The 27586-nt window shown below is 42.4% G+C and overlaps 1 protein-coding gene across 4 annotated transcripts in view; it reads right to left on the reverse strand.

Moving 5' to 3' along the window:
• LOC130290337 (leucine-rich repeat and fibronectin type III domain-containing protein 1-like protein) overlaps positions 1-27586 on the reverse strand; it is a 693710-nt gene that overhangs the window by 76122 nt on the left and 590002 nt on the right. For 3 of the 4 annotated variants that reach the window (XM_056537836.1, XM_056537835.1, XM_056537837.1), the window contains one exon: positions 10462-11855. In XM_056537836.1, coding sequence (XP_056393811.1) covers positions 10462-11840 — 1379 coding nt within the window. In that variant the 5' untranslated portion in view covers positions 11841-11855. Of the gene's footprint in view, positions 1-10457; positions 11856-27586 lie in introns of those variants that run through there. The other variant, XM_056537838.1, reaches the window with a different exon arrangement.

Genomic DNA, 27586 nt, shown 5'->3' on the forward strand with positions numbered 1-27586 from the left:
ACGACCCAAACACACCAGCCCCTGTATTGCCCATCATTACGCACAGAGTGAGTGTGCTCTATGCAGTAATGATAGCGGGGTGCCGCAGCCGAGATCCCGGGGGTCCCCAGCAGTGGGACCCCGGCGATCTGACATCTTATTCCCTATCCTTTAATGCTCCCAGAATATCCCTTTAATGCTCCCAGAATACTTCCAGAATGTACTAAAAAAAGCTGCCAGAATGTTCCAGAATGTTCTCTGAATATGTCTATAAGGCTCCCAGATAGGGTTGCCACCTGGCCGGTATTTTACCGGCACAGCTGGTATTTTGGCCCCCCTGCTAGTATTTTTATATTAAAAATACCATCCATGCAGAGTGCGGGCCAGAAGAAGTGACTCTGTGCGTGAAACTAGTTGCCGCCCCCTTCACGCCCCCTGCCTGTTCCGTCACGAGCTCCCTGTGTACCTGTGTGTTTTTCATGCTGCAAACATAATAAAGCCTAAATACCGCTGCAGATTTTCTGGTGAGTGCGTTTTCCATTTCCATTGAGATGCCTTATTACCTTGCTCCTGTAAGTGCGCAGCTCTTTATATTACAGATGTTTTTGCTGCCTCATCATTTTTTTACGCTTATCCTTCCTCCTTATTGATAAAGCGATTCTTTTAATCTCGCCTTCACTAATTTTAGCTAATTCTGGAAATAGTTATTTAAAAGGAATTGTTGGTCACAGTGAGCAAGTAAATCAATATTGAAATGAGCATTATCCTCCCTGAGAATTACGCTCTCACGAGTGGCGATTTATATCTACTTTCCCCTTCTCGCTTTCTGTCAATCCATTAGGGGAATAGAACTGGATAGGAGTCATATACAGTAATCTGTTGGCAATAATTGTATTACAAGTGAAATGAGACTAATTTTGCCTTGATCCCTCTCAGCTTTAGGCTGTATTAAATGGATTATTGCCTTTCAAAGAGAAAGTGCATTTCAGTTCACTCTTATATGGCCAGGATAAGGCCATTTACAGCCAGAGATTAACATGGCAACAAGGTTACCGGGGAGTAGCAATAAATTCATTGGGGATTAGGAATGAAGCAGACTTAGAATACAATAGAACATTCTTATAATGACCCTGATTAATTCTCTTTAAATGGGTTATCCGAAATGTTATCCAACATGGCTGCATCCTAAATAATGCATCACATCTGTCATTCCCACTTTGCCTCTATACAGAACATGTGCATGTTCACATTTACTTATATTGGGGGAGATTTATCAAAGCCTGTGCAGAGGAAGAGTGGTGCAGTTGCCCATAGCAACCAATTAGATTGCTTCTTTCATTTTCCACAGGCCTCTTTAGAGGCCTGTGGAAAATGAAAGAAGCAATCTGATTGGTTGCTATGGGCAACTGCACCACTCTTCCTCTGCACAGGTTTTGATAAATCTCCCCATTGTCATTGTTGTTATCATCTACAACATCTGCTTGATTAAAGGGGTTCTCTAATGCCCTAGTAGGCTATATGGACATCATACATGGTGGGCTCATACTTGTGATCCCCACTTTCTAAGTCTGTAACAGAAGGACAAATGTTGGGACAACAATGTCCGGAGCATGTGGTAGGCCTGCATATTATTTGTATGAGGGAGGCCTTAGGCCTAGTAGGGTTTGGGAAACACACAGTCACCTAAGCAACATGATGCTTTCCTGGTAATTTGGCAACAAATGCAGACAAGAAAGGGAGGCACAATACTTACGGTTGAAACAGACTTTCAGTGCAAAAGGGGCCCTGTTCCCTTAACTCAAAGTGAAGGAAATATGCAAAGCAGCCAAATGATATGGCACCCGGTCAGATGGCACTTCCTCGGTGTCAGTGTATCAAGTGCTATGGAGTAAAGCCCTGCATGGTGGCCATGTGGTTTCTCTACTAATCAGATATGCAATTAAAGGGTTACTCCGCTGCTAGACATCTTCTATGCTGGGGCCCCCAGCATAGAAGGTCTCTATGCTGGGGCCCCCAGCGATCTAAACAAACACAAACACATCGAGATGGCTAACACTTACGGCAGGGGAAGGAGTTATCAGGGGTGTAGCCAGCCGTCAGGCACTGGAGACTGCACATATCATGACTCCTCCCAATGAGATTGATCCTCCCGAACGTTGATCCATATTCAGATTTGTGAAGAAAACTGGCACTAGCCTTATAGGTTTTTTTTTATTTGCCTTCCTCTGGCTCAATGTAGTAGGGTTATAGGTTGAACTTGTTGAATTCCTGCCTTTTTTTAACCTTGTGAACTATGTGTGAACAACATGACCCCTAGGTTTTCAACCAGTTTTACCTTTAGGCGTTACACGCCATGACTATAAGTGGGTACACTGTCCTCATGCTGTGCTTCTAATAGGTGCAGCACAGGGTATGGGCATACTCTTGGGTGCAGAGCCCTGCATCGGGATTGGGATTCCGCGGGACCCAATAAAAAAACTTGCAGGCGCAGACTGTAATGAGGTTATTGTGGGCAGGAGGGGGTGTTTGGTGTAATAAAATGGCACGGGGGGGGGGGGGCACTATCTCTAAAACCTGTGACAAAATGTTTACGGGAACGGGCGGGATTGGACACACATGTTGCTGGAGCGGGCAGTAATGGTCAGAAATCCAGCAGGAGCAGGCAGGAACGGGACTAAGAAAACAGTCCTGTGCAGGGTTCTACTTGGGGGTTCTGTTTATATTAAGTATGGGGTGCTTTACTTTGAGACTTTGATTGAGAAATACTGATGTTACCTGCTTTGCTATTCGTGTAACCCAATGGAAGCCAGGAGTACTCATTCTACGTCATTTGGATCTGTTCCTGGAACGTTTCATCGCTTCCCCAATTTCCATATGACGTAATTATTTCTACACACGCCTCTTTACACATCTACATGTAAAACACCTCTCAGGGACATTATGTGCATCTATGACACATTTACAGATTACATGCTGAGCTATTAATGCTTCCCACCGACTTGAGGTTAATTTGTTTAAACAACGCACATATTCAGGATAAAACTCATTAAGGCTCCGAACAACAGCAGAAATATGGAGCCATCACTGGATTGTTTTTTTTTTTCTTTATTCAATAAGTGCAAAAAAATCTATATCTGCGGCGAATTCATTGTAGGAGTAAAGAGAGGATTTATGAATTTGGTGTTTGAAAGGACTATTATATTGCTTAGAATTAGGAGCCGCTGTATTTGAGGGATAATTCAGCCTCCGGAGCTGCGGAACTTGAATGTCTCAATTAGTTGAATGCTGTGAGATGGAAAATAACGTTACTGAACACACGGCTGTTTTTCTTTTCCATTTTCTCTTGTTTATTAAAAAAAGGGGGGCTTATAGCGTTCCGAATATACACGATGCAACCGCATTCACATTTGCTAGTGTTTATCACACAGCAATATTCCCATCTTATCATGGAACTATCTACTGAGGTTATAACAATGACAACAAAAATAACATCATCATCATCAACATCATATATGTCTAATAAATCTGTTTTTAGAGAATAAATAGAGAGGTGACGAACTGGGCCAATGCTCAGGGCCCCAATCTTCTATGGGGACCCTAGAGAATTTGACACTAAGGTACAACCTAAATTTACTATAAACCCATTTACTGCCCTAGACCAGCAGTGGATGTAAAGTTACCATTTACTAAATTATAAGAAAAGTTGTAAAAATCAAATTGTTCATCAAAGGGGCACCTACCTTGCTTGATGTCCTGCACCCATTTTTTAAAAGTATGGCTCTACACATTAGGTGCTGTTGAAACTACCATCATGACTTTTGTCCTTATAGGAGAACTGTAGTGCAATGTAACTTATCCTCTAACCGATGGGACCTCATGCAATCTCCTGTATGGGCCCTGGCTGGAAGGGGGATTTCCGTTCCTGCTGGGGACAACACAGCGCTTCCTGCCGACTGCCGCGGCCCAGTACAGGAGGATCGTGGGGGGCCCCATCAGTCAGAGACCCCACAATATATAAGTTATAATGCGCTACAGATCTCCTTTAACGCCCCCTTTACATATGTCCGGCGTCAGTTGTCAGTTCCCTCCGGTGCTGCAAAAGCTGTGCCGGAGGGAACATGAAGCTAGAACCGATCCCATTCATTTGAATGGGACCATTCACAATCATCCGGCATCTCAGTTTAGACACCAGATGATTGGACTTCCTGGATCAGCACAGACAGGGGAACGCATCTTGCTGCTTTCCCCCATCCGTCGATCACAAACAATGGACGTCGGATGAAGCACTTCTGGAATCAGTTGTGGCAATTTTCATCCAGTTTCGCCAGTGCCGGACGCCTGATATATGTATCCTAGCCTAACAGAGCCAAGAATAAGGAATCCCAAAAAACTCTGATAAATGACATTGACTTATAATGGGTTTTAGTGTCTGGTGTCTAGGCTATTATTGCTGACAAAGGAATCACAATAGAGTGAAACCAAGCAGCAGTGTGAATACAGTCTAATTTGGTTCCAGGCTCATAGTGACCGACCACAGTTATCCTATGATATTTCAAATTTTGTTTTCTGGATTTTTTACATTTTTTTTTTTAAGCACCACTATTGACAAGGATAACGCCTCCTGCACATGGCACATGCTGTATGGAGTCCCAGATTATTCTATATTAGATTGAGAAGTAAAGAAATCCCCTATAATGATCACCTGCAGGGAATCAATCCGTGAGGATCAGAATGTGTCATCAATTGAAAAAGCAATGAAGACCTATAGTTTTCTTTTAATGAGCATTACCTTTTATACTTCTTATATTGACCTCTGACCACATGAATCCCTACCTGACTCTCTAGAGAAGTGGTCTTAAACTGTCGCCCTCCATATGTGGCAAAACTTCAAGTCCCAGCATGCCCGGACAGCCGTTGGCTGTCCGGGCATGCTGGGACTTGAAGTTTTAGCAAAACCTGGAGGGCCACAATTTGAGACCACTGCTCTAGAGCATAGGTCCCCAACCCAGTCCTCAAAGCCCACCAACAGTCCAGGATCCAGAAAAACTCTGAGTCTTGAAGACTGGGTTGAGGATCACTGCTCCACCGGAAGTGTCTGATGATCACGTCCTGCAGGAAGCAGAAAAACTCAGAATTAGTTGGCAAACTAATGTAGGGCAAGGTGATGCCAGTGTTTGCAGCACTTGACTCCAGGGCCGGTTCTGCCTATAGGCAAAATAGGCAGCCGCCCAGAGCTTTCTCTTGATGGGGGCGCCGCTCTGTCCGCTGCAAAAAAGTTAGTAACCAGCCAGCATCTTAAGCACCCGCTGCTCTTCTGAAGCACCCGCCCAGCCAGAATCACCGTCATGTGAGGAGGGGGTTTGTTACAGAGTGTCACCCCAGTAGAAAAGAGACTACATGAGGAGTGGGTTTGTTATAATGTGTCGTCCCAGAAGTAAGGTGGGGCATGTCAACGGGCTGAGCGAATGGATAGGGTCAAGGGGAGGCAAAATTAGCTTTCGCCAAGGGTGGCAAAAATCCTTGCACCAGCCCTGCTTGACCCTAGTAGGTGACCAAAACAAGGATACCTGATGCCTTCAGTCATTTCAGCAGAATGAAAGAACAATATTTTAGTATTAAGTAGCAGGTTTTATTGATTTAGGTTGTAGTTGATCAAATGTTCTGTAAATGGGGCATGCAGGAGACCCCTGGGCATTTGTCCTTCCTATAATCCCTAAAAGTCACGGAATCTAAATAAAAGATTTTAAAAAGCTGAATAAGAGCTATTTCTACTTGTTAGCTGCTGCTTTCAAAGCTAAACAATACCACCTGCCCTGAGGGTTAATGTACATATAACAAATAGGAGAAGATCTACAACGCTGTCTGTGCTTCCCTGTCACTTCCGCAGTCGAGCTGGTGGAACAGTGTAGATAAAATACATAATATATTTATTTTCATATGTGGTGTGAGACAGTGACAGGAATGGTGGTGGGGATCGCTTTCTTACCGCAAGGTACCTGTCATATGTGGATACCAGGTTTCAGAGAGCACGTATCTCATCCAAGGAAGGTGTCGTGAGATATGGAAAATATAGAAATAGTTAAATCTCTGGCAAGAGTTAGATTACTAGGGGTTTTAGTAAATCCTGTTATCGGGCCTGGATTTTTATGGGATGAAAGGCAGGTTTGGTAGTGGGACCTTTCATACACCGTCTGCGCCATGCCACTTTTTCAGACTAGCCAAGATCAGCAGAGGCGCTGAAGACGGCTAGTCACTGGGCTTTAAAAGTAGGTGAGAATCAGTCTGCAGGTGAGGCTATGGGGAACCTCAATCAATGAGGTTTGCAGCTTTAAAAGTAGACATTGTGGGGGAGATTTGTCAAAGGATTTAGACTGGTTTTTCCTGTCTAAATTTGGTGCACAGAAAGTCGCAGTCTAAATATGTGCGACATTTCTGCGACTTTTGCTTTAGAGGATTTTTAGAACATGATGCATTCTAGTCTATTTTAGACGGAAAAATGCATTGGTGCTGAATTTATCAAAAGCGACTTTTCAGCGACAAGTCGCATCGACTGAAAGTACGCTGAAATGTCAGACCATGCTGGAGCAGGTTTAAATACAGTCTAAAGCATGGATCCCGAAGTCTGTGCGCAGAATTTATCAAGAGCCGCGCGCCTTTTGATAAATTAGGCGCACAATAGACCGGCCTAACGCTCTGTAGTTTGGTCTATATTGATGCGGAACATAGACAACTTTGATAAATCTCCCCCTGTAACTCCTGTGTGAGTAACACTTTTGTTGACTGTTGTGTTGGGTGGCTGGTAGTAAGCCACTTGAATAGACAGGGAAGTGTTCTGTATAGGCAGCACTGGACAAGCAGGATTTTTTCCCCTGTTTTTATGGGCATAAAGGGGGAGATTTATCAAAACCTGTCCAGAGGAAAAGTTGCTGAGTTGCCCATAGCAACCAATCAGATCGCTTCTTTCATTTTTAGCAAGGCCTCTGCAAAATGAAAGAAGCAAGCTGATTGGTTGCTCTGGGCAACTCAGCAACTTTTCCTCTGGATAGGTTTTGATAAATCTCCCCCAAAGTCTTTATTTTTGTTTGGTGGAGAAAAAAAAATGAAAAGCCCTGTTTAAACCTCACTGTGTCCCTGTCTTTGACTGCTATTTTGCTTGGCTCTACAGAGCTAATCTCCCACAGTTGTCACTGAGAGATATATATATATATATATATATATATATATATATATATATAAGCTGTCCCGGGACAAGAAGCACAAACTAGACATATATGAACTAACCATTAACAATGACTTGAAGGGTTTCTTAGTCTGCAAAAACCCTTTCAGTGTCCACCCCTTACTTCTTGGTGCTGAGCTGAACACATTCATTACTTCTGCTAAACAATTGCCGAGCACAGCTCCACGCACACATCTATTTCTCTACTAATGCTGCTAGATGACAAGCTACTATCATTTCCTGGCACCAAGATATAGATGGAATTAACAAATTCAGCTTCCAACAATATCAGAGGAGCTTGGAAGGGGGCCATTGTGACAGATCTTCATCCATCTGGAGCTCCTGGATCTCCAGTACCTATGCCTGGCCCCTCTTTTTATTGCGGAGGCCCATTATTACATGTATTACTTCTGTCTACTGCTTCTATGTGGGCTTTTTATGTTATTATTACTTGAGTATAGCAGAATTGTTTTATCTCAGAGGGATATTCCGTTCGCAAAATCACACACAATATTCATTTTTCTTGCTTTCCAAAAATATAACAATTTGAAAGAAACTACAATAAAGTTGTTTTTAACTACTTTTTAAAAATTTTTTTATAATGGTTTGTCCCTAGGATACGTGATCATTGGCATGCTGAATTCTAACACACCAACTGATCAGCTGTTTGCCAAAGCGGCAGCACCAGAGAACTGAGCTAGAAGCAGACAGCGCCATACATTGTGTAGTGGCCATGCTGGGTTACTGCATTGTAGTTAAAGGGTGCTGAACTGCAGTTACAAAGTACGGCCACTACACAATGTATGGAACGTGTGTCTCTGTTCTCTGTGTATGCAGGAGATGCGGCTCTGGCAAGCAGCTGATCGCCAGTGGTGCTGGATGTTGGATACCCACCAATCAGATATTCATGGCCTATCCTTACAATAAGCAATCAATTAAAAAAAAGGTAGGAAAATCCCCTTTAAAGGTGTTGTCTCCGTTCATGTGCAGGTCCAGCTTCTCTATCCCGAGGTGATCGGCTATGATTGCTGGGAAAACCACACCTGACTAAGCATTTTTCAAGCAAGTAGGCAGCACTCCCCTTTCTAACCAACATTTTCACAGGTGCTAGGTTCTGCCAGTTAACCTTAAAAGATCACCATCAAGGCTAGAACAGTCATAAATTGAGAGATAGACGTGTGTGGGCCATGTGAAGAAAGTGCTACACTGAGGAGACCTCGATTGGGGGGGGGGGGGTAGCGGCATACCCCTGGCTTTACTAAGGGAACTTGTCTCCACTGAGGGGGACTGGACTACACTGGGGGATGCCTGATGAAATTGTCTCCACTCAGGGGAACCTGGCTTGACTGGGGGAAACCTACCTACACTGGGGGAACTGGACAACAATGGAGAACCTGCCATCAGTGGGGGCAACCTGGCTGCACTGAGGGGACCTGGCTTCACTGGGGGGAAGAGGGGGGGCTGGAAACCTGGTTGCACTGGGGTAAATTTGGCTACAGTAGGGGTCCTGGCTTTTTTTAAGGGGCATAGCTTCACTAGAGGGACTGGACTACACTGGAAGAAACCTGGCTACACTGGGGGACACACAACTACACTGTGGGTACCTGGTTACACTAAGGTGACCTGGCTTCACTAGGGGAAGGGACCTGGCTTCACTGGGGAAAATCTGGTTACACTGGGGAGACCTTGCTACATGGAGTCAAGGCTTCCCTGGCTGGGAGACCTGGCTACAGTGGAGGGGCTCTCGCGTACATAAGGGGAAATGCCTGTCTACAGTGGGAGCAATTACCTATACTGAAAGTACCAATCTACAGTAGGAGCAATTAGCTTTACTGGAGGTACCAATCTACAGCTAGGGCAATTATCTACATCCTGGGGTCATCTGTCTACACTGGGACACCAATCTAACTATTGGTGGTATCTACCTACTTAGTGGGGTAATTTATCTATGTACTGGGGAAACCTGTATGCCTAGTTGGGGCACCTACTACCTATTGAGGGTACCTCTCTGCCTTATGGGGGTAACTACAAACTTAATGGGGCACCTGTCTACCTACTAGTCTTACCAACCAAGAGGGGCAATATCACTATTGGTGGCACTTTGGGTGGGGAAAAGGTAAACAAAGAAAAATTCTAAGATGTTTGTCCGACAGAGTATATAAGTGTGCAAACAACCTGGGTCCTGTCCCTGAAATGAAGAGAATGAAAAATAGCTGTGCACTACAGAGGTAACACATAGGGAATCAATAATAGCAGTAGGTTCACGAATATCACCTTGTCATCACCTAAAACCATGCGCTCTTCTAAAAAAATATTTTAAAAAATGAGGGGTTTGCTTTTCTGTGGGACGTGACCGGTATTGATCATGGTCAAGTGTGGTCTTCAAAAAATTTACCTTTAGTCATCAGATGTAACTTTAGCGGATCCTGTCATTGTATGTGAGAAAGAAAGCCTTTGATATATAACACATTAGATCACCTTGTGATATACATAGTCGAACCTTTAAAGGAGAACTGCGGCGCAACACTTTTAACTTTCCCTGTGCCCGGGCTGCAAAAAACAAAAAAACTTTAATTCACCTTCCTACATTCCCCCGTTGCGCCGATATCAGCATCCCGTTCCTCCGGTGATGCTCTGTTTCCTGCTTCTTAGGCTAGGAACGTCACACTGCAGTCAGCGTGACGTTCTGAGCCTAAGAAGCAGGAAGCAGAGAATCACCGGAGGAATGAGACGCCGATATCGGGCGCAACGGGGGAATGTAAGAAGGGGAGTTAAAGTTGTTTTTTTAGTTTTTGCAACCTGGGAACACAAGTTGCGCCACAGTTCTCCTTTAAAGGGGTTACCCAGTAATAGAAAAACAGCTAATTTCTTTCAAAAACCGCACCCTGTCTATCTCACGTTTGGGTGCGGTTCTGCAGATCACTTCCATTGAAGTGAATGGAGCCAAGTTTTAATACCACACACAACCTGGAGACATATGGGGATCTGTTTTTGAAAGAAATTAGCTCTGTTTTATTATTCCTTGATAACCCCTTTAACCCCAAAAATATGTTGTGATACCGCAGATGGGACCACAGCAGAACAGCCCTCTAAGCTGTGTGAGGTCTTGGACCAGTGGTCTCAAACTATGACCCTTCAGATGTTGCAAAACTTCAACTCCCAGCATGCCTGGACAGCCGTTGGCTGTCCAGGCATGCTGGGAGTTGAAGTTTTGCAACATCTGGAGGGCCACAGTTATAAATCGCTGCTCTGGACAGAATTACCTGTAAATGAGTATGTCATCTAATGAGCTGTTGTATTGGATCTGGTACATCCTTATTCCCGAGATGTGACTCTGGGGAGGCCATTGGATGAGTGCCGAGGATGAGGTCAACTCTGCAACCACAACCTTCCTATCATGCAAAGATTTTGTTTCGTTGGAAGGAGTGCTAGACTTGGCTGGCGTCAGTATATCTGAAGGCCCTGACTCAGTTTCCTTATCATAGCTGGTGCTGTTGGCGAGATTAGGGAACTGGTTGACTACGAGTTCCACCTTTGCCGTCTTTTCTCCGGCCGCATTGGACGCAATGCAGGTATAACTCCCACGATCTGTGAACCGCGTGGTGAAAATATCCAACGTCCCGTTCTCGTACGATATAGTCCTAGTGGTATTAGATACCAGCTTCCCATCTGGAAATATCCACCTTACATAAGGGTCGGGATCCCCCACTGCTTTGCACCTTAAGGAGATGTTTTTCCCCTCCATCACCTCCTGCCTGGCAGTTCGATGAATTATCATAGGAGGGTCACAAACAAATTCCTCTTCTTTGATAGACCAGAAATATTTGCCCATCAGCTCCATGGGGGAGGCGCATGTTTCTAAGTCATCCTCTCTGGTGAGCCGCCTCAGCCACACTAGTTCACAGTTGCAATGTAAAGGATTTCCCCCAAAGCCGAGCACCAATGAAGTTAAGGGGGAACCTTTAGATTTGGCATACACAGGAATCCTAGAAAATAAAGGGTCCGGCGGGATCTTTTTTAGTTTGTTGGAGGTCATATCTAACCGGGCCAGTTTATGAAGGTTGGAGAAGATTCCCTCAGGGACATATTCGATAAGGTTGTGATCAAGACCGACTGTATTAACACTGGAAAGCCTCCCAACGGTCTCCCATGGTATTTCCACCAGATTGTTGTAGGACAAATCTAAATCCTCCAATGTGTCGATAAAGTCATCAAACGATCCCGGTGCGATGTAGTGGAGCTGGTTGTTGCTCAATATCAAGTGTCTTAGATTGATTAATCCCTTAAAATGTTCCTCATTGATAAAAGTTAACCGGTTGCTGTCCAAATGTAAGGCATGGAGCCCTTTTAGGTCGTAGAACGCATAAGGCATGACTTGACTGATGGTATTTCGGGAGAGTGTTAAGTGTATGAGGTCGGTCATGTTAGCAAAGTCTTTTCTCCTAAGGGTGGTTATGAAATTGTCCATGAGCCTGAGCTCTGCTGTCCTCCTGTCAATAGTGGGGGGAACAAATAGAAGGCCTGTCTTGGTACAGAGAATGGTGAAGGACGGAGAGACATTCTGGCAGGAACATCTCTTGGGGCACATCATGGCCTTTACAGATGTGCTTATGATGAGCAGACAAATAGCCAGCCTTTCCATGGTCAGGTGAAGAACCTGCAAAGGAAACACAAAGCCATATTAGAAAACTGAGCCATCTTATTCACAGAAGATATTCACACAACAGCTACACCCCATGCAGTATGTCAATGTACAATGGATATAAAGAAAGGACCAGGACCAACTTTATCCTTGTGCTCCAAGTGAAACTTTCTGTTGACCACCATATAGTGCTAAATAATACAGTCATGCAGTGCACAAGTAACATTGCTGAATAACACTACAGACAGTTCCGTACTTACAACGTGCAGTGTGGTGAGTACTGAAGTTGCACTCCTTTAAAGGGGTACTTTGGTGGAAAACATTTTTTTTATATCAATTGGCTCCAGAAAGTTAAACAGATTTATAAATTACTTCTATAAAAAAAATCTAAAAGGGGTACTCCGGTGGAAAACTTTTTTTTTTTTTATGAACTTGGACCAGAAAGTTGAACAGATTTATAAATTACTTCTATTTAAAAATCTTAATCCTTTTGGTAGTTTTTAGCAGCTGTATGCTACAGAGGAAATTCTTTACTTATTGAATTTCTTTTTTGTGTTGTCCACAGTGCTCTCTGCTGACACCTATGTCCGTGTCAGGAACTGTCCAGAGCAGCATAGGTTTGCTATGGGGATTTTCTACTACTCTGGACAGTTCCTGATACAAACAGAGGTGTCAGCAGAGAGCACTGTGGACAACACAAAAAAGAAATTAAAAAAATAAAGATTTTACTGTAGCAAACAGCTGCTAAAAAGTACTGAAAGGATTAAGATTTTTTAATAGAAGTAATTAACAAATCTGTTTAACTTTCTGGCACCAGTTCATTAAAAAAAAAAAAAAAAAAAAAGTTTTCCACCGGGGTACCCCTTTAAGCCTTCCATTACTTATTATATTGTGGTACAGAGGAAGTTTAGTTGTTCTTTTCTGTCTGACCACAGTGCTCTTTGCTGACACCTCTGTCCATGTCAGGAACTGTCTAGAGCAGGAGAGGTTTGCTATGGGGATTTGCTCCTGCTCTGGACAGTTCCTGACATGGACAGAGGTGTCAGCAAAGAGCACTGTGGTCGGACAGAAAAGAACAACTAAACTTCCTCTGTAGTAAACAGCAGTTGAAAAGTACTGGAAGTATTAAGATTTTTAAATAGAAGTAATGTACAAATTTGTTTAACTTTCTGGTACCAGTTGGTTTTAAAAATTGTTTTCCACTGGAGTACCCCTTTAACGCTAGCCTGAGTCTTCTGGGCAAATAGCCATACTTCACATAAAGCTACACCTAGATCTGAATTCAAGGGTTTTAATATTTTACTATTTTGTCTATGCACAAAATAAGAAAGTCTTCTGACACTGTTGTAAGATTTTTATATAAGATTTAAAAAAATAAATAAATTTCACTGGAGTACCCCTTTAACCTCTTTAGGACATAGGACGTTCTCTAACGTCCCCGCTACCTGGGCTTTAATGCCCAAGGACGTTAGAGAACGTCCTGTTGTATTTCCGGTCTCTGCCGCGCGCCGGGCAGAGATCGGAACGGCATGTCTGCTGAAATCGTTCAGCAGGTATGCCGTGCAAATGCCGAGGGGGGTCCCGGGACCCCCGCATGTCGGCGATCGCAGAAAATCGCATGTCAATGCAGACATGCGATTTTCTCCTATTCCGGGCCGATCGGGTCTCTGGTGACCCGATCACCCGGAAAATAGGGATGGTCGGACCTGTGAGTGACAGGCCCCAGCATCCTGCAGGGTAGGAGTGAGGTTGCAGTGCTGCGATCTCCTCCCATCCCCTGCCATTGGTCAGAACTGATTCTGACCAATGGCAGAGCAGGACGGTGGGTTGCCATGGAAACCCCCTGTTCTGCCCACCCCAGGATGTCAGGCAGAACAGGGGGAGAGCATGGAGGCCGGTACCTGGAGGAGAAGACTCGTGGGGCCCGGCAATCATCGCAGATATTCACCGGAGATCCCGGCTCAGGTAGGGAATCGACAGTGGGGGGGAGAAATGAAACTGAAAGTAAAGTGATTTTTACTGTGGCAACCACTAGGAAGGCCGAACTGCAACTCCCAGCATGCCCAGACAGCCAAAGGCTGTCTGGGCATGCTGGGAGTTGTAGCTTTGCAACATCTGGAGGGTCACAGTTTGGGGACCACTGTTACAGTGGTGCCCAAACTGTAGCCCTCCAGATGTTGCCAAACTATAACTCTCAGCATGCCTAGACTGCCCAGGCATGCTGGGAGTTGTAGTTCTGTAACATCTGTCCCTTCACATTTTGCAATTTTCATGACATTTTTGAAAATTGCTGCTATACCTTGAAGCCCTCAAATTTTTTCAAAAAGTAAAAATATGTCCATTTTATGATGCCAACATAAAGTGGACATATTGTATTTGCGAATAAAAATTAAAATGTATTTGGAATATCCATTTTACTTACAAGCAGAGAGCTTCAAAGTTAGAAAAATGCTTAATTTTCAAAATTTTCATGAAATTTTGGAATTTTTCACAAAAAAAGGATGTAAGTAACACCGAAAATTTACCACCAAAATAAAGTAGAATATGTCACATAAAAACTATCTCAGAATCAGAATATTCGGTAAAAGCATCTTAGAGTTATTAATGCTTAAAGGGACGGTGGTCAGATGTGCAAAAAACGCTCTGGTCCTAAGGTGTAAAATGGCCTGGTCCTTAAGGGGTTAATGCATCCGGAAGCTCCTGCTGACAATATATCACTATTAGCACAAAACCACAAACCTCAACATTTTACTATAGCTGGCGGAGACATCTTGATGTATTTGTACACCTCCATGTATCTATCATGTCTAGCTCCAACCATTCTATATTAAATTGTCCAATATGGATGATTAATTGTTATTATTAACAAACTTATTTGCATGGAGATAATCCTGGTCAACATGTATCTTATCAGAGAAATGCATTTTTCTTTGTCAGATGTAAATGAGATCCGGTCATCTTAGAGCTCACACACTTGGGTACATGATGCTCCATGGTCATTAGATCAGTCATTGGGGACCTTCATGTCCATCACCTGTTCTGGGTTTTGACCTCTGATCTGATTAATTTAGTTGTCTGGTCTGAGGTCCTAATTGATTTAGGGATCTGTTCTGGAATTATTTTCCGGGATCTGGTTTGAGGTCCTAATCAATTTAGGGATCTGATCTGAGGTCCTAATCAATTTAGGGATCTGGTCTGAGGTCCTAATCAATTTAGGGATCTGGTCTGAGGTCCTAATCAATTTAGGGATCTGGTCTGAGGTCCTAATCAATTTAGGGATCTGGTCTGAGGTCCTGATGAATTTAGAGATCTGGTCTGAAATTGTAATCAGTTTAGGGATCTGGTATCAGTTTAGGGATCTAGTCTGGTGTCTGAATTAATGTTGGTGCCTGGTCTTTGGCTGGCTTTGTTTAAGGGCATAGTGTCTGAATTAAGGGGTCTGGCCTGGGGGTCTGATTTTATTTATGGGTCTGAGCTAAATTTGGGTTTTGCTCTAGGGTATGAATTAATTTTAAGTTCTGGTCTGGGGTCTGAATTAATGTTGGGTTCTACTCTGGCATCTGAAATAATTTAGGGGTTAGTAGTGAGGTTCAAAGATGTCTCGGCAGCAAACTGCACTTGACAAAGGTCATATTGGCAATCTGGGGCAGATGGACAAGTCAGGGAACGTAAGTTCAGCCAGTGCAGAAAAGACGTCACCTGTGAGTCCCGGAATATTTTTGTTAATTTGCCGTTCCATGTATCAGTGCTGTGTTCACTGAAATGGACTGCACCTGTGTACAACTGTTATCTATCCACTGTATTGTGACTTTAGCATGAAATTGTTGCATCTTGATGGCAATATTAGAATTTTTGGGCAATATTGTTCTTTATATAGCGTAACATATCGTACAATGTTCATATCCAGTCACTAAATTGTGCTAATACTTAGCAATCACTGTATGGCAGTTTTATTTAATAGTCACAGTATGAAGCTATTATTTAGTAGTCAAAGTTTGGTGGTATTCTTTAGTAATCACGGTATGGTAGTATTATGTAGTAGTCACAGCATGAAGGTATTATTTAGTAGTCACAGTTTGGTGGTATTCTTTAGTAATCACGGTATGGTAGTATTATGTAGTAGTCACAGTATGAAGGTATTATTTAGTAATCACGGTATGGTAGTATTATCTAGTAGTCACAGTTTGGTGGTATTGTTTAGTGGGGTACACATTTTGATCAAAAAGTGCGCTAAGAGCCTCCAATTTTTGACCAAGAGAGCTGCTGCAACCTTCTTTTTTGTATACTTTGTATTTGCCACAGCAGCGTGCACCCGTGTATTAGGTAGTCACTATATAGTGGTATCATGAAGGCACTGTTTGGTACAAAGCTTGTAGATATGATTTAGTTACTATATAGTAGTATCAGTCAGTCACTACGTGATGATAATCTATTGTGCTTGTTAATCTATTGTTACACTGTTGGGTCCTTGTATAGCGGTAATTAAATATAGTTACAGAACTTAGTGTATCAGTGTTAGTAAGGCACCGCTGTTATCTAAATGGTAACATATTAGTGTCAGGCTCCTGGACAGCATGGGTCATCATGGCCCCGGACATACAGCTTTGTTATATGGACTCATAGGGAGTTGACGTAGGGCTCCGGTCACAAGGCTTTTGCAGTAATAATAGTCATAGTAATAGCAGCTATTGCCCATATTAAAAGGGACAACTCCCTTGTTGCACTTACTAGTGAATTGTAATGTAATCTAAAAGTTCTGGGTTGTAACAACATTTTTTAAATTACATTTCTACTGTAATTAAATTGTAAATTCCACCCAATACATTTCTATGATTTTATTTCTCAGACTTCAAGATCTCTTCAAAGGAATCCATCAGAATAGAGTGCAAATGACTTGACGCTATACAAATAATGAGTAATCGTCGGAGAGGTTGGGTCTCTAGTGCAGTGCCACATTGAGCACTAGATGGCAGTATTTCATCACAGTAATCGTGGCTTCGAGGACAGTATAATTGGCTTCTGTAAGCGTTTGCCTATTGAGATTCACCATGGCCGGGGGGGCTGCTGGGATAGTTAAGTGGCACACTATCAAAGTACACAATCTGGCTCCAGACCATTGCTGCGGGATCCGATTTTAAAGGAATTTTAAGCATATAACAAACACTAAACAGATCCCCGCTCTTGTTTGAAATTATCTCGACACGTGTGTATTGTGAGCAGATAAGTGGAGGCTTTATTTTCACTGCAATTCAGCATTTTTAATTTCTTGGAAGACGATTTGGCCACAATCGTTTTCTCGAAGTTTGGTGGCACGTACCACTGCTGCTGTGAAATGCCGCACATTTCTAATATGTCGCCGATACCAATGCTGCAGGATTTTAGAGAGTAACACATTGCTGGAGATTTATCGGTAGCGTATTGGTATAAAGCATGTGTTTATGTGTGCAAACTGGACCCAATTTATCAAAATGGAGAATATGGTACGGTAAGTGGGAGAATTAATTCGGTTTTTACTCAGCACATGCACCAACCATTATCTTTTTTGTCAACGTGAAAGATACAGGAATGACCTCTGGGACCCCACATTCTCCAGAATGGCGCGTGCCTACCTGCACTCTATGGGGGGCATCCTGGACGCCGTTGTGGAGATTGCGGAGAGTCACAGAAGTCAGCCCCCCCCCCTCCCCCCGCGATCAGACACATTTATAAACGCTAGAGTACCCCTTAAACAAATACTCAGGCCATGTTCACACAGCGAAGTTTACATGCAGAATTCTGTGGAAGTCCACGGCAAAATCCCATTAAAGTCAATGGGGCTTAGAATTTCAATTTAGAGTTCTGTGATTTCAATTTCCTCCGAACTTGTGAACATAGCCTTAGGCTAGGTTTATACTTTGGGGATTTCGGGGGTGGCTAGTGAATGAGTCGGCGCAAGTCTATTGGGATGGCAATGTATTTTATGCAGATGTGAGCAAGATCATTCTTTCGTCAGTGGAATTTTAGCGGTGGAAGAGCGGAATCCCATTGACACCAATCGGACTCTGTTTTATTGGAGTTTTTGAGCAGAATTTCAAAAGCAAAATTCCGCTCTGGAATTTTGTAGTGTGAACCCAGTCAGCACAGCGGAGGAGATTTATCAAAACCTGTGCAGAGGAAGAGTGGTGCAGTTGCCCATAGCAACCAATCAGATCGCTACTTTCATTTCTCAGAGACCTTTTTAAAAAAATGAAAGAAACAATCTGATTGGTTGCTATAGGCAACTGCACCCCTTTTCCTCTACACAGGTTTTGATAAATCTCCCCCTATATTCCAGTGCAATTCCCGGTATGGAAAAAACACATATCTTTATTTATACTGTACATGTGATACAAAGAATGGAAGCCACACAATTAAATATATCTAAAAAAAGCTCAAAGAAAGCCCAACCACAACCCCTATCCAGGCATCCTTAGAGTTGTTATTTCGCAACAGCTGACGACACAATGGGGAAGATTTATCAAAACCTGCTCAGAGGAAAAGTTGCTGAGTTGCCCATAGCAACCAATCAGATTGCTTCTTTCATTTTTCAGAGGCCTTTTCAAAAATGAAAGACGCGATCTGATTGGTTGCTATGGGCAACTCGGCAACTTTTCCTCTGGACAGGAAAAATCTCCCGGACTGAGACACATGTTGGCAATGGCCCCAGTGGAAAATCTGCAACAAGGCCTCATGTGCCATTTATAATACTGGTCTCTTATGAGGGAAGATGGGCCTTGGGGCCCCATTGGGCACCAGGGCCCCCAATGCAATTGGTACTTCTGCACCCCCCATAGTTACGCCCAAGGCCAGATTAAGGTTGCCTGGAAGACGGAGCACTTCATTATGATGCCCCCCCCAACCCCCCAACAGTTCCCCCACATTAGGTGCAGTATAGTTCCCCACGTCAGGTGCTGTTTAAGTTCCCCCACATTAGGTTGGCAGTACAGTTCCCCCACATTAGGTTGGCAGTACAGTTCCCCCTATTAGGTACAGTATAGTTCCCCACATTAGGTGCAGTACAGTTCCCCCACAGACATACAGCCTTCAGCACTGTAGGCTGGAGGCTGTATGCCTGTTTACTGCCCCACTTCAGTGTTCCGACCACCACTCCTCCAGTACGGGGTCACGATCTACTGCTAGATAGGGATGTCCCGAATGTGACAGGGGCCCCCTGCGGGCTCCAGGAGCGCCAATGATGATCCGGCCCTGGTTGCGCCCCTATATGTCAGGTATAACAATATCAGAGTTGACACAATGAACCCTTACCCCCTACTACAAAAATAACTCAGGTCTTGAGTACCAGAGAGCATATATACCTGCACATACATCTGCAGTAGGCATTGCTTGTACTAAAGTTTACTAATTTCAGCTAAGCAGTTAAAAGGGTCACTAAAGGAACAGTGACCAAATCGCGATTCTCCTAACTTGTAAACTGAAAGTATCTGTATTTCACAGGGATTGCGAACGGAGTTCAGTGACGTTTATAAGTTTCTTTACGGAATTCTATAGTCAGAATCTAATTCTTGTGCTTTGTATGCGGAAACTGCTTCACTGACAAAAAAAATGGAGAGTCACAGGGGAACACCGGGTTAGTACCATTCTGCCATGTGACATATTCATCAGTAACTACAACACCCATCATAACCCTCATCATTCTCTCTTTGTGTCTATGACACTTTAAAGGGGTACTCCCATGGAAAACTTTTTTTTTTTAAATAAACTGATGCCAGAAAGTTAAACAGATTTGTAAATTGCTTCTATTTAAAAAAAATCTTAATCCTTCCAGTACTTTTTATGGGCTGTATACTACAGAGGAAATGCTTTACTTTTTGGATTTCTCTGATGTCATGACCACAGTGCTCTCTGCTGACCTCTGCTGTCCATTTTAGGAACTGTCCAGAGCAGGAGAAAATCCCAATTGCAAACATATGCTGCTCTGGACAGTTCCTAAAATGGACAGCAGAGGTCAGCAGAGAGCACTGTGGTCACGACATCAGAGAAATCTAAAAAGATAAGCATTTCCTCTGTAGTATACAGCCCCTAAAAAGTACTGGAAGGATTAAGATTTTTTAATAGAAGTAATTTACAAATCTGTTTATCTTTCTGGCACCAGTTGATTTAAAAAAAAAATAAAATAAAAGTTTTCCCACGGGAGTACCCCTTTAACCCTAAAAGCCCACAATAGATTCGGTTCCTGCCATGTACTTCTTTTATTTTTTACAAATTGTGACAGATTTCTGTTGGGACAATCCTAGGAAGCATTTATTCAAGGCCGGTTGCAGATGGCTTCATTTTTGCAGCCATATTACGGTCGCAAGGAATGTGATGCCTTTAGTTCAGGTCATTAGACCTGCAGTCAGGTCGGGGCTTTCCCATAATATGGATGCAAAAATGCAGCCCCATTACACTTAGCTGAAACCGGCCTCGGTTTGCCCCATTACATTATTTTTCTGCAATGTTTTTATAACCCCTTCCTGCCCTATGATGTATGGGCATGTCATGGGCACAAGCATATTCCGGCAACAGCCAAGATCCCGCCACAATGGCTTACACCAGTGGTCTCCAAACTGTGGCCCTCCAGATGTTGCAAAACTACAATTCCCAGCATGCCTGGACAGCCAACGGCTGTCCAGGCATGCTGGGAGTTGTAGTTTTGCAACATCTGGAGGGCCACAGTTTGGGGACCACTGGCTTACACCAAAGATCGTACCGTCTCGGCAATTTAACTCTATAGATGCCATGGTCAGTACTGACTGCTGCTTCCTTAGGCTTAACAGGGGAAGGAGGCTCCCCCTGTCCCGCAGCTTCAAATTTCCTAGGTTGACAAAAAATTGAAACAATTTAAAAAATGTAAAATAAATTTACGTTTAACAATAACTAAAGTGTAAATTTTTTTTATCAATTCTCCTTTCTCAATAAAGCCCTATAGTATTACATAAAATAAATAAATGAAAAAAGAACCCCCATACATAATAAGTATTGCCACATTTGGAACAACTTGCACTATAAAACTTTAATGTTATTTATTGTGCACGGTGAATGCTGTAAAAGAAAAAAAATGTTTAAATGCATTACTTAATCTTCTTCACTGAAAACTATGGCTGAAAGCAAGTTTGCAAAGCCCCTGTGCAGCTTTCTCCAACAACTATGGCGCTGGACGCATTTCATTTGGATCAGCCTGCAGTGTAGACTTTCGGCCACCAGATGTCAGCACTTCTGAAAACTGGATTATATATTTCTTTTGACATGATTTATTTTCCATTAGTAGACATGACGATATAACAGTACACGCTGATAAGAAAAAAACAAAACAAATTTTAAAAGATGTCACAGTTTGATGGCGCTGTCCTACATTACTATAACAATGATGTGACTGATACCGCCGTCTGTTATTATAATTGTTTCATCTTTAGCGCCAAAAAGCTTCAGAGATCATTGAAATCATCGGGTAACACTAAAGGGGAGATTGATCAACGGACGTGTAACTGCAAAATGTTATTTTGGACATTGACTTGCCCCTAAATTATTATCTTATTTGGCGCTATTTTTATGTTGTCTGCGCTGTTTTGTACATGTACTGGTTGGTGCGCTGGATTTATCCCTTGCGCAAAAATAGAATAACAGAGTTAATTTCTTTCAAAAACAGCACCACCCCTGTCCTCAGTTGGTCTGTGGTATTACAACTTGGCTCGACTCACTTCAATAAGACTGAGCTGCTATACCATACACAACCTTAGCACAGGCGTGGTGCTGTTTTTGGAATAAAGCGCATTGCGTAAAAACGAAGCGCTCAAAAAGTAGAAACATTGGCTCATAGGCTTCACACTACAAAATGACTCCGTTTTAAAGATCTGTACGAAGTTCCGTCTGAAAATCAGCCTTAAAACGGCAGTTACAATATCCTATACGGCCGTTAGAAAATCCCATTATAGTCTATGGGATTTTTCTAATAGCTGTTTTAACCCATTACAGCCCGTTATTAATAACAGACGTTATTTTGTGACGGGCGAATGAACGGAAGAATTAGCGCATGCACTATTTCTCACGTTACTATCTTCCATCTCAAAATAACGGCAGTTATTAATAACGGGCTTTAACGGGTTAAAACGGCTATTAGAAAAATCCCATAGACTATAATGGGATTTTCTAACGGCCGTATAGGATTTTGTAACTGCCGTTTTACAGCTGATTTTCAGACGGAACTTCATACGGATCTTTAAAACGGAGTCATTTTGTAGTGTAAAAGGGGCCATACAGCTGCATATATGGAAAAATAAGATGTTATAGGGGCCACAATAGGCAATTTAAAATGTCAGACCTAAAGTTTTATTCTTTTACCCCCCCACCCCTCCTAAGGATAGGGGATAAGTTTCAGATCACGGGGGATTCAACTGCTTGGACCCCCCCGGTGATCTCCCATACAGGAGTTCGTGGTGGGTTCCAGCGGTCGGACCCCCCACAATCTGAAACTTATCCCCTATCTCTGAATAGGGCATACGTTTTCCAGTACTGGAGTACTCCTTTAACGTTTTTTTTTATAGTAAAATTAAAGCCGCCATTACAAAGCACAATTGGTCGCGCAAAAAACAAGAAATCATGTGGGTCCGTGGAAAGAAATATGACAAGGGCAAAACCCGCTTTGTCGCTAAAGGGTTAAAATAAAAAAATGTAAAAGTTCGAAAATGACCCTAGTACACATTTTTAGCTTTGTAAATACATCCATGGATACCAAGAAGCAGGCACAACTCATACCCAAAGTGCATTTAAAGGGGTAATTTGCCCCTAGACATCTTATCGCCTATGCAAACGATAGAGGATATGATGTGTAATCGCGGGGGTCCGGCCACCATGTCCCCTCCATTGTCTATAGGGGGAGGCGTGACGACTACGTACTAGCCTACCATAGACATGAATGGAGGGGGCATGTGTGACGTCACAAACACAGGACCTTCGGCGTGCCTTGTTCGGAATGCCGCGGTGCCGGCCAGGAGATCGCGCGGAGTCCCCAGCAGCCAGACCCCCGCGATCAGATATCTTTTCCCCTATCCTTTGGATAAGATGTCTAGGGGTGGAGTACCCCTTTAAGAAAATCTACATTCACCACGCAATTCACAAATACACAATGGTATTAATCCAGCACACACGAGAATAACAAGCGCGTCTCCTGAACGCACGCTCATTGTGCACGCAGCGCTCTGTCATTACACATCCATCACTCCGCTGTCTAGCCGATTAACTCAGGACCTCTAACTGTGTTATTACCGGCACCCCGGGAGCCCGAGGAGCTCGCACAACGGACCATTTTACACCGTTTTGCTATGGAGAGAGGTTCACAAATATTCTTTACAGTCAGTGATCAACGTAGGGGAGAATACAGTACGGAAAGTGCGCAACCAGTCCGCCTGTCATTACTGCGCAAAAGCCCTAATGGTTTCCAGTTGATGGATTCCGTTGAATAAATGTCGATAGGGATTTAGTCAGACATTTGCTCTAAGTGTCTGTCCGTAAGATCTGACAATCGTATAATGCCGGAGGCTCAGTCTCCTCTGAAATACTGTACTACCTACTGCGATATCACTGATCCTCATCCCCATCACATCGTACCGCTAAGTACATTTCCACTACGAAATTAGCAGCGAGACGTCTCTGTAATTCTATTACCTAACCGGAGTAGAACCACGCTGTATATTCATACCGGTGCAGACACATGTATGTTTAAGGAAGCACTCCGGGATTTTTGTTTTGTTTATATAGTGCCGTATAGGCTATTATTAGAGAATAATGTGGAGGTTCTAGTGTATGCAGTGTGCTTACCTGTTTTGGGGTTTTCAGCCGTACTGATTTGTATTTCCACACTAAAAGGATTTCTTACTGCTGCTTTCATTTTCCATGAACCCTCCAGCTGGTGTGGTGTTTCCCAGACAATGTGCCTCCAGCTGTTGCAAAACTACAACTCCCAGCATGCAATATATACAGTATATTTACTTATATTTATTTGTTTATTCAAAGTATATATATATATATATATATATATATGTATATATATATACACTATATATATATATATACACACTATGTATATATATATATATATATATATATATATATATATATATATATATATATATATATATTCATTTGTTATTTATTTATTTTTAAATATTGCCACAAGGGGAAAAAGATTTGACTTCTGACTGAGGTTTTTTTTTTCTTCATTTTATGAAGAGTTGAAGTCTTTAGGCACGTTTATTCATTCATTACTGTATTTTTTACATATTTTTACAGAATTATATTGCACTTTGGTTTTCCAAAATTGCTTTAAAAATGACACCTGTTTTAGGATTTGCAAAGTTGCGGTAACATTACTGGGTAAATTGCAGGAAAGGAAAGCAATGTATGAACACAGTGTGGGAAGGTGTATAACTACTATATATACTGATCCCATAGAGATAGCAGCAGCAGTATACAGATAGAGCTGGGGGGGGAGGTGTATAACTACTATATATATATATATATATATATATATATACGGATCCCATAGAGATAGCAGCAGTAATATACAGATAGAGCTGGAGGGGAGGTGTATAACTACTATATATCCTGATCCCATAGAGATAGCAGCAGAAGCAGTAAACAGCTAGAGCTGGAGGGAAGGTGTATTAGTACTATATATCCTGATCTCATAGAGATAGCAGCAGCAGTATACAGATAGAGCTGGAAGGGAGGTGTATAACTACTATATATCCTGATCCCATAGAAATAGCAAGAGCAGTATACAAATAGAGCTGGAGGGAAGGTGTATTAGTACTATATATCCTGATCTCATAGAAATAGCAGCAGCAGTATACAGATAGAGCTGAAGGGGAGGTGTATAACTACTATATATCCTGATCCCATAGAGATAGTAGCAACAGCAGCAGCAGTATACAGCTAGATCTGGAGGTGTATTAGTACTATAAAGCCTGATCTCAGAGAGATAGCAGCAGCAGTATACAGATAGAGCTGAAGGGGAGGTGTATAACTGCTATATATGCTGATCCCATAGAGATAGCAGCAGTATACAGATAGAGGGGGAGGGGAGGTATATAACTACTATATATCCTGATCCCATAGCAGATAAAGCTGGAAGGGGTCTGGGAGCTAGTAGGAGGGATCTGATAAGTGATGATGTCATCTTGTAGTTTACAGGAAGTCAGCTGACCCAAGACTGGCCAATTTCTCTGACATATTAAATGCTGTGATTTTCTGTGGGTCACACTGGTGATCACATGACCCAGCATCAGCAATTAAATGCATAGATGCAGCTATTGCTGGAATCGACTAGGACTAGCGTGCTTTTTTAATGCACACATAGAGAAGTGCAGTCTGACCTCTGTGTATTCAAGCATTGGCACAGTACCCGTGGTCAGCAGGGCATTACATCCCCCAAGTAAGATGTTGAAATTCTTAAAGGGAACCTGTCACAGGTTTCATGCAGCCCATATCACAGGCAGCATGCGTGAGACAGTGTTTTAAATATAAACAATTGGTTGACCTTACATGCAGTACCATGCCTGACCACAATGAGTGCTGTTAAGATGACATTTGTCCATACAGAGAGCACAAAGGATCTTCCTTCTGATCGGTGAAGAATTATTCCACCAACATTTATAAATATTATGCCTAGTAGAGTAATGTGAACCGAATATATGAAATTCAGGAAATGTTATGCCCTTCAGAGATGTGAATTTGATTCTGTGAGGCTGGGTATATATTTTTAAAGGGGTACTCCACTGGAAAAAAAAAATTCTTAAATCAACTGGTTAAAAAAAAGTTAAACAGATTGGTAAATTACTTCTTTAAAAAAATCCTAATCCTTCCAGTACTTCTTTACTTTTTGAATTTCCTTTCTGCCTGACCACAGTGCTCTCTGCTGACACCTCTGTCCATGTCAGGAACTGTCCGGAGCAGGACAGGTTTGCTACAGGGATTTGCTCCTACTCTGGACAGTTCCTAAAATGGACAGATGTGTCAGAAGAGAGCACTGTGGTAAGACAGAAAATAAATTTAAAAAGTAAAGAACTTCCTGTGGATAACAGCAGCTGATAAGTACTGGAAGGATTAAGAATTTTTAATAGAAGTAATTTACAAATCTGTTTAACTTTCTGGCACCAGTTGATTTAGAAAAAAATGTTTTCCAGTGGAATACCCCTTTAATCTATTTAGTGTAATGCATTTAGGGGTGTGTTCACACGTTCAGGTTTTAATTGCAATTACTGAATGGAAAGCCAGGAACAGATCATAAATGGAGGACATGTATAAAGGAAAGACTGAAATAACTTCTGGTCGTTCCTGGCTTTGTATTCAATAACTGCACTTAAAAAACCTGAACGTGTGAACACAGCCTCACGATTTGAATTATTTATAGACGTGGGTTTTGCTAAATGTGTAATGAGAACTGCCTACATTATACAACCTACAAAGCATTGGGATATTGTAATCTACTTTAACCAGCAAAGTATTTCACGTTTGTTATCTGGTAAAATTCAAGTATAAAAAACACAAAAATCATAAAAAAAAAACTCTTTTGTATTTATTTAGTAGATGAGATGAATCTGGAATTATGCAATCTTCCTTATTTTTATGTGAAGGAGGTGGGGAGCACATGAGAAGAAAGGATTCATTTAAAGGGGTACTCCGCTGCTCAGCATTTGGAACAAACTGTTCCGAATGCTGGAGCCGGGTGCTCGTGATGTCATAGTCCCGCCCCCTCATGATGTCACACCCGCCCCCTCAATGCAAGTCTATGGGAGGGGGCGTGGTGGCTGTCACGCCCCCTCCCATAGACTTGCATTGATGGGGCGGGGCATGACATCATGAGGAGGTGGGGCTATGACGTCACAAGCTCCAGCGTTTGGAACGTTTTCTTCCAAATGCTGAGCAGCGGAGTACCCCTTTAAGTCGGTAAAACTGACAGTGGTATAAATGGTGTGATTAATGCTGCGTGTAGCAGGGACGGTATTGGACGTATTTATTTATTTATAATTCTATTACACGATGTGACAGCTGCAAAAATAACGAGGAATCCATTCATCCACAACTCTTTGCCTACCTATCTTTCTTCTGTTGGGCCACATTGGGCAGTTGGGTGCCAAAATAGCACAATGCCCCCAACATTTTTTTTTGGGAATAAAAAAAAAAAAGGGGGGGGGGTGGAGGGGGGGGGGGGGGCCCTCCACCCCCCCCCCCCCTTTTTTTTTTATTCCAAAAAAAAATGTAATAAAAGAAATTAAATAAGAAATATAATAAGGTGGCTACAAATGTAAATAAGCGTTAGAGCAACATAACTGTAAACAGAGTAAATGGCTAATAAAGACTGAGAATCTGCGTTTGCCGCATTTATTATGTGACTTTCCATCTTTAGTGGCCAAAGTGGGCGTGGTTTCACTGGTGTATCTTTTGATCACGGATTTATCATCGGTGACTTTTTTATAATAATAATCACATTAAGTAATGTTGTACTTTACAATCTGTTTATTAATGTTGCACCAAAACACCACAGTAAACCTCCCCTCTATTGTGTATAACGATGAATATTTTTAGTCTTTTTCCTTTCCTCTGTTGATATCTCACATGTTAGAGGGAACCAGTCATCAGTTTCATGCTGCCTGAACCACAGTCAGGATGACACTATTGCAGGCTCCCCTATAATTATTATGTATGTGATTTACTGTAGTGTTTCACAGGAA

Source organism: Hyla sarda, chromosome 9 (genome assembly GCF_029499605.1).
Source record: "Hyla sarda isolate aHylSar1 chromosome 9, aHylSar1.hap1, whole genome shotgun sequence".
NCBI classification, from domain to species: Eukaryota; Metazoa; Chordata; class Amphibia; order Anura; family Hylidae; genus Hyla; species Hyla sarda.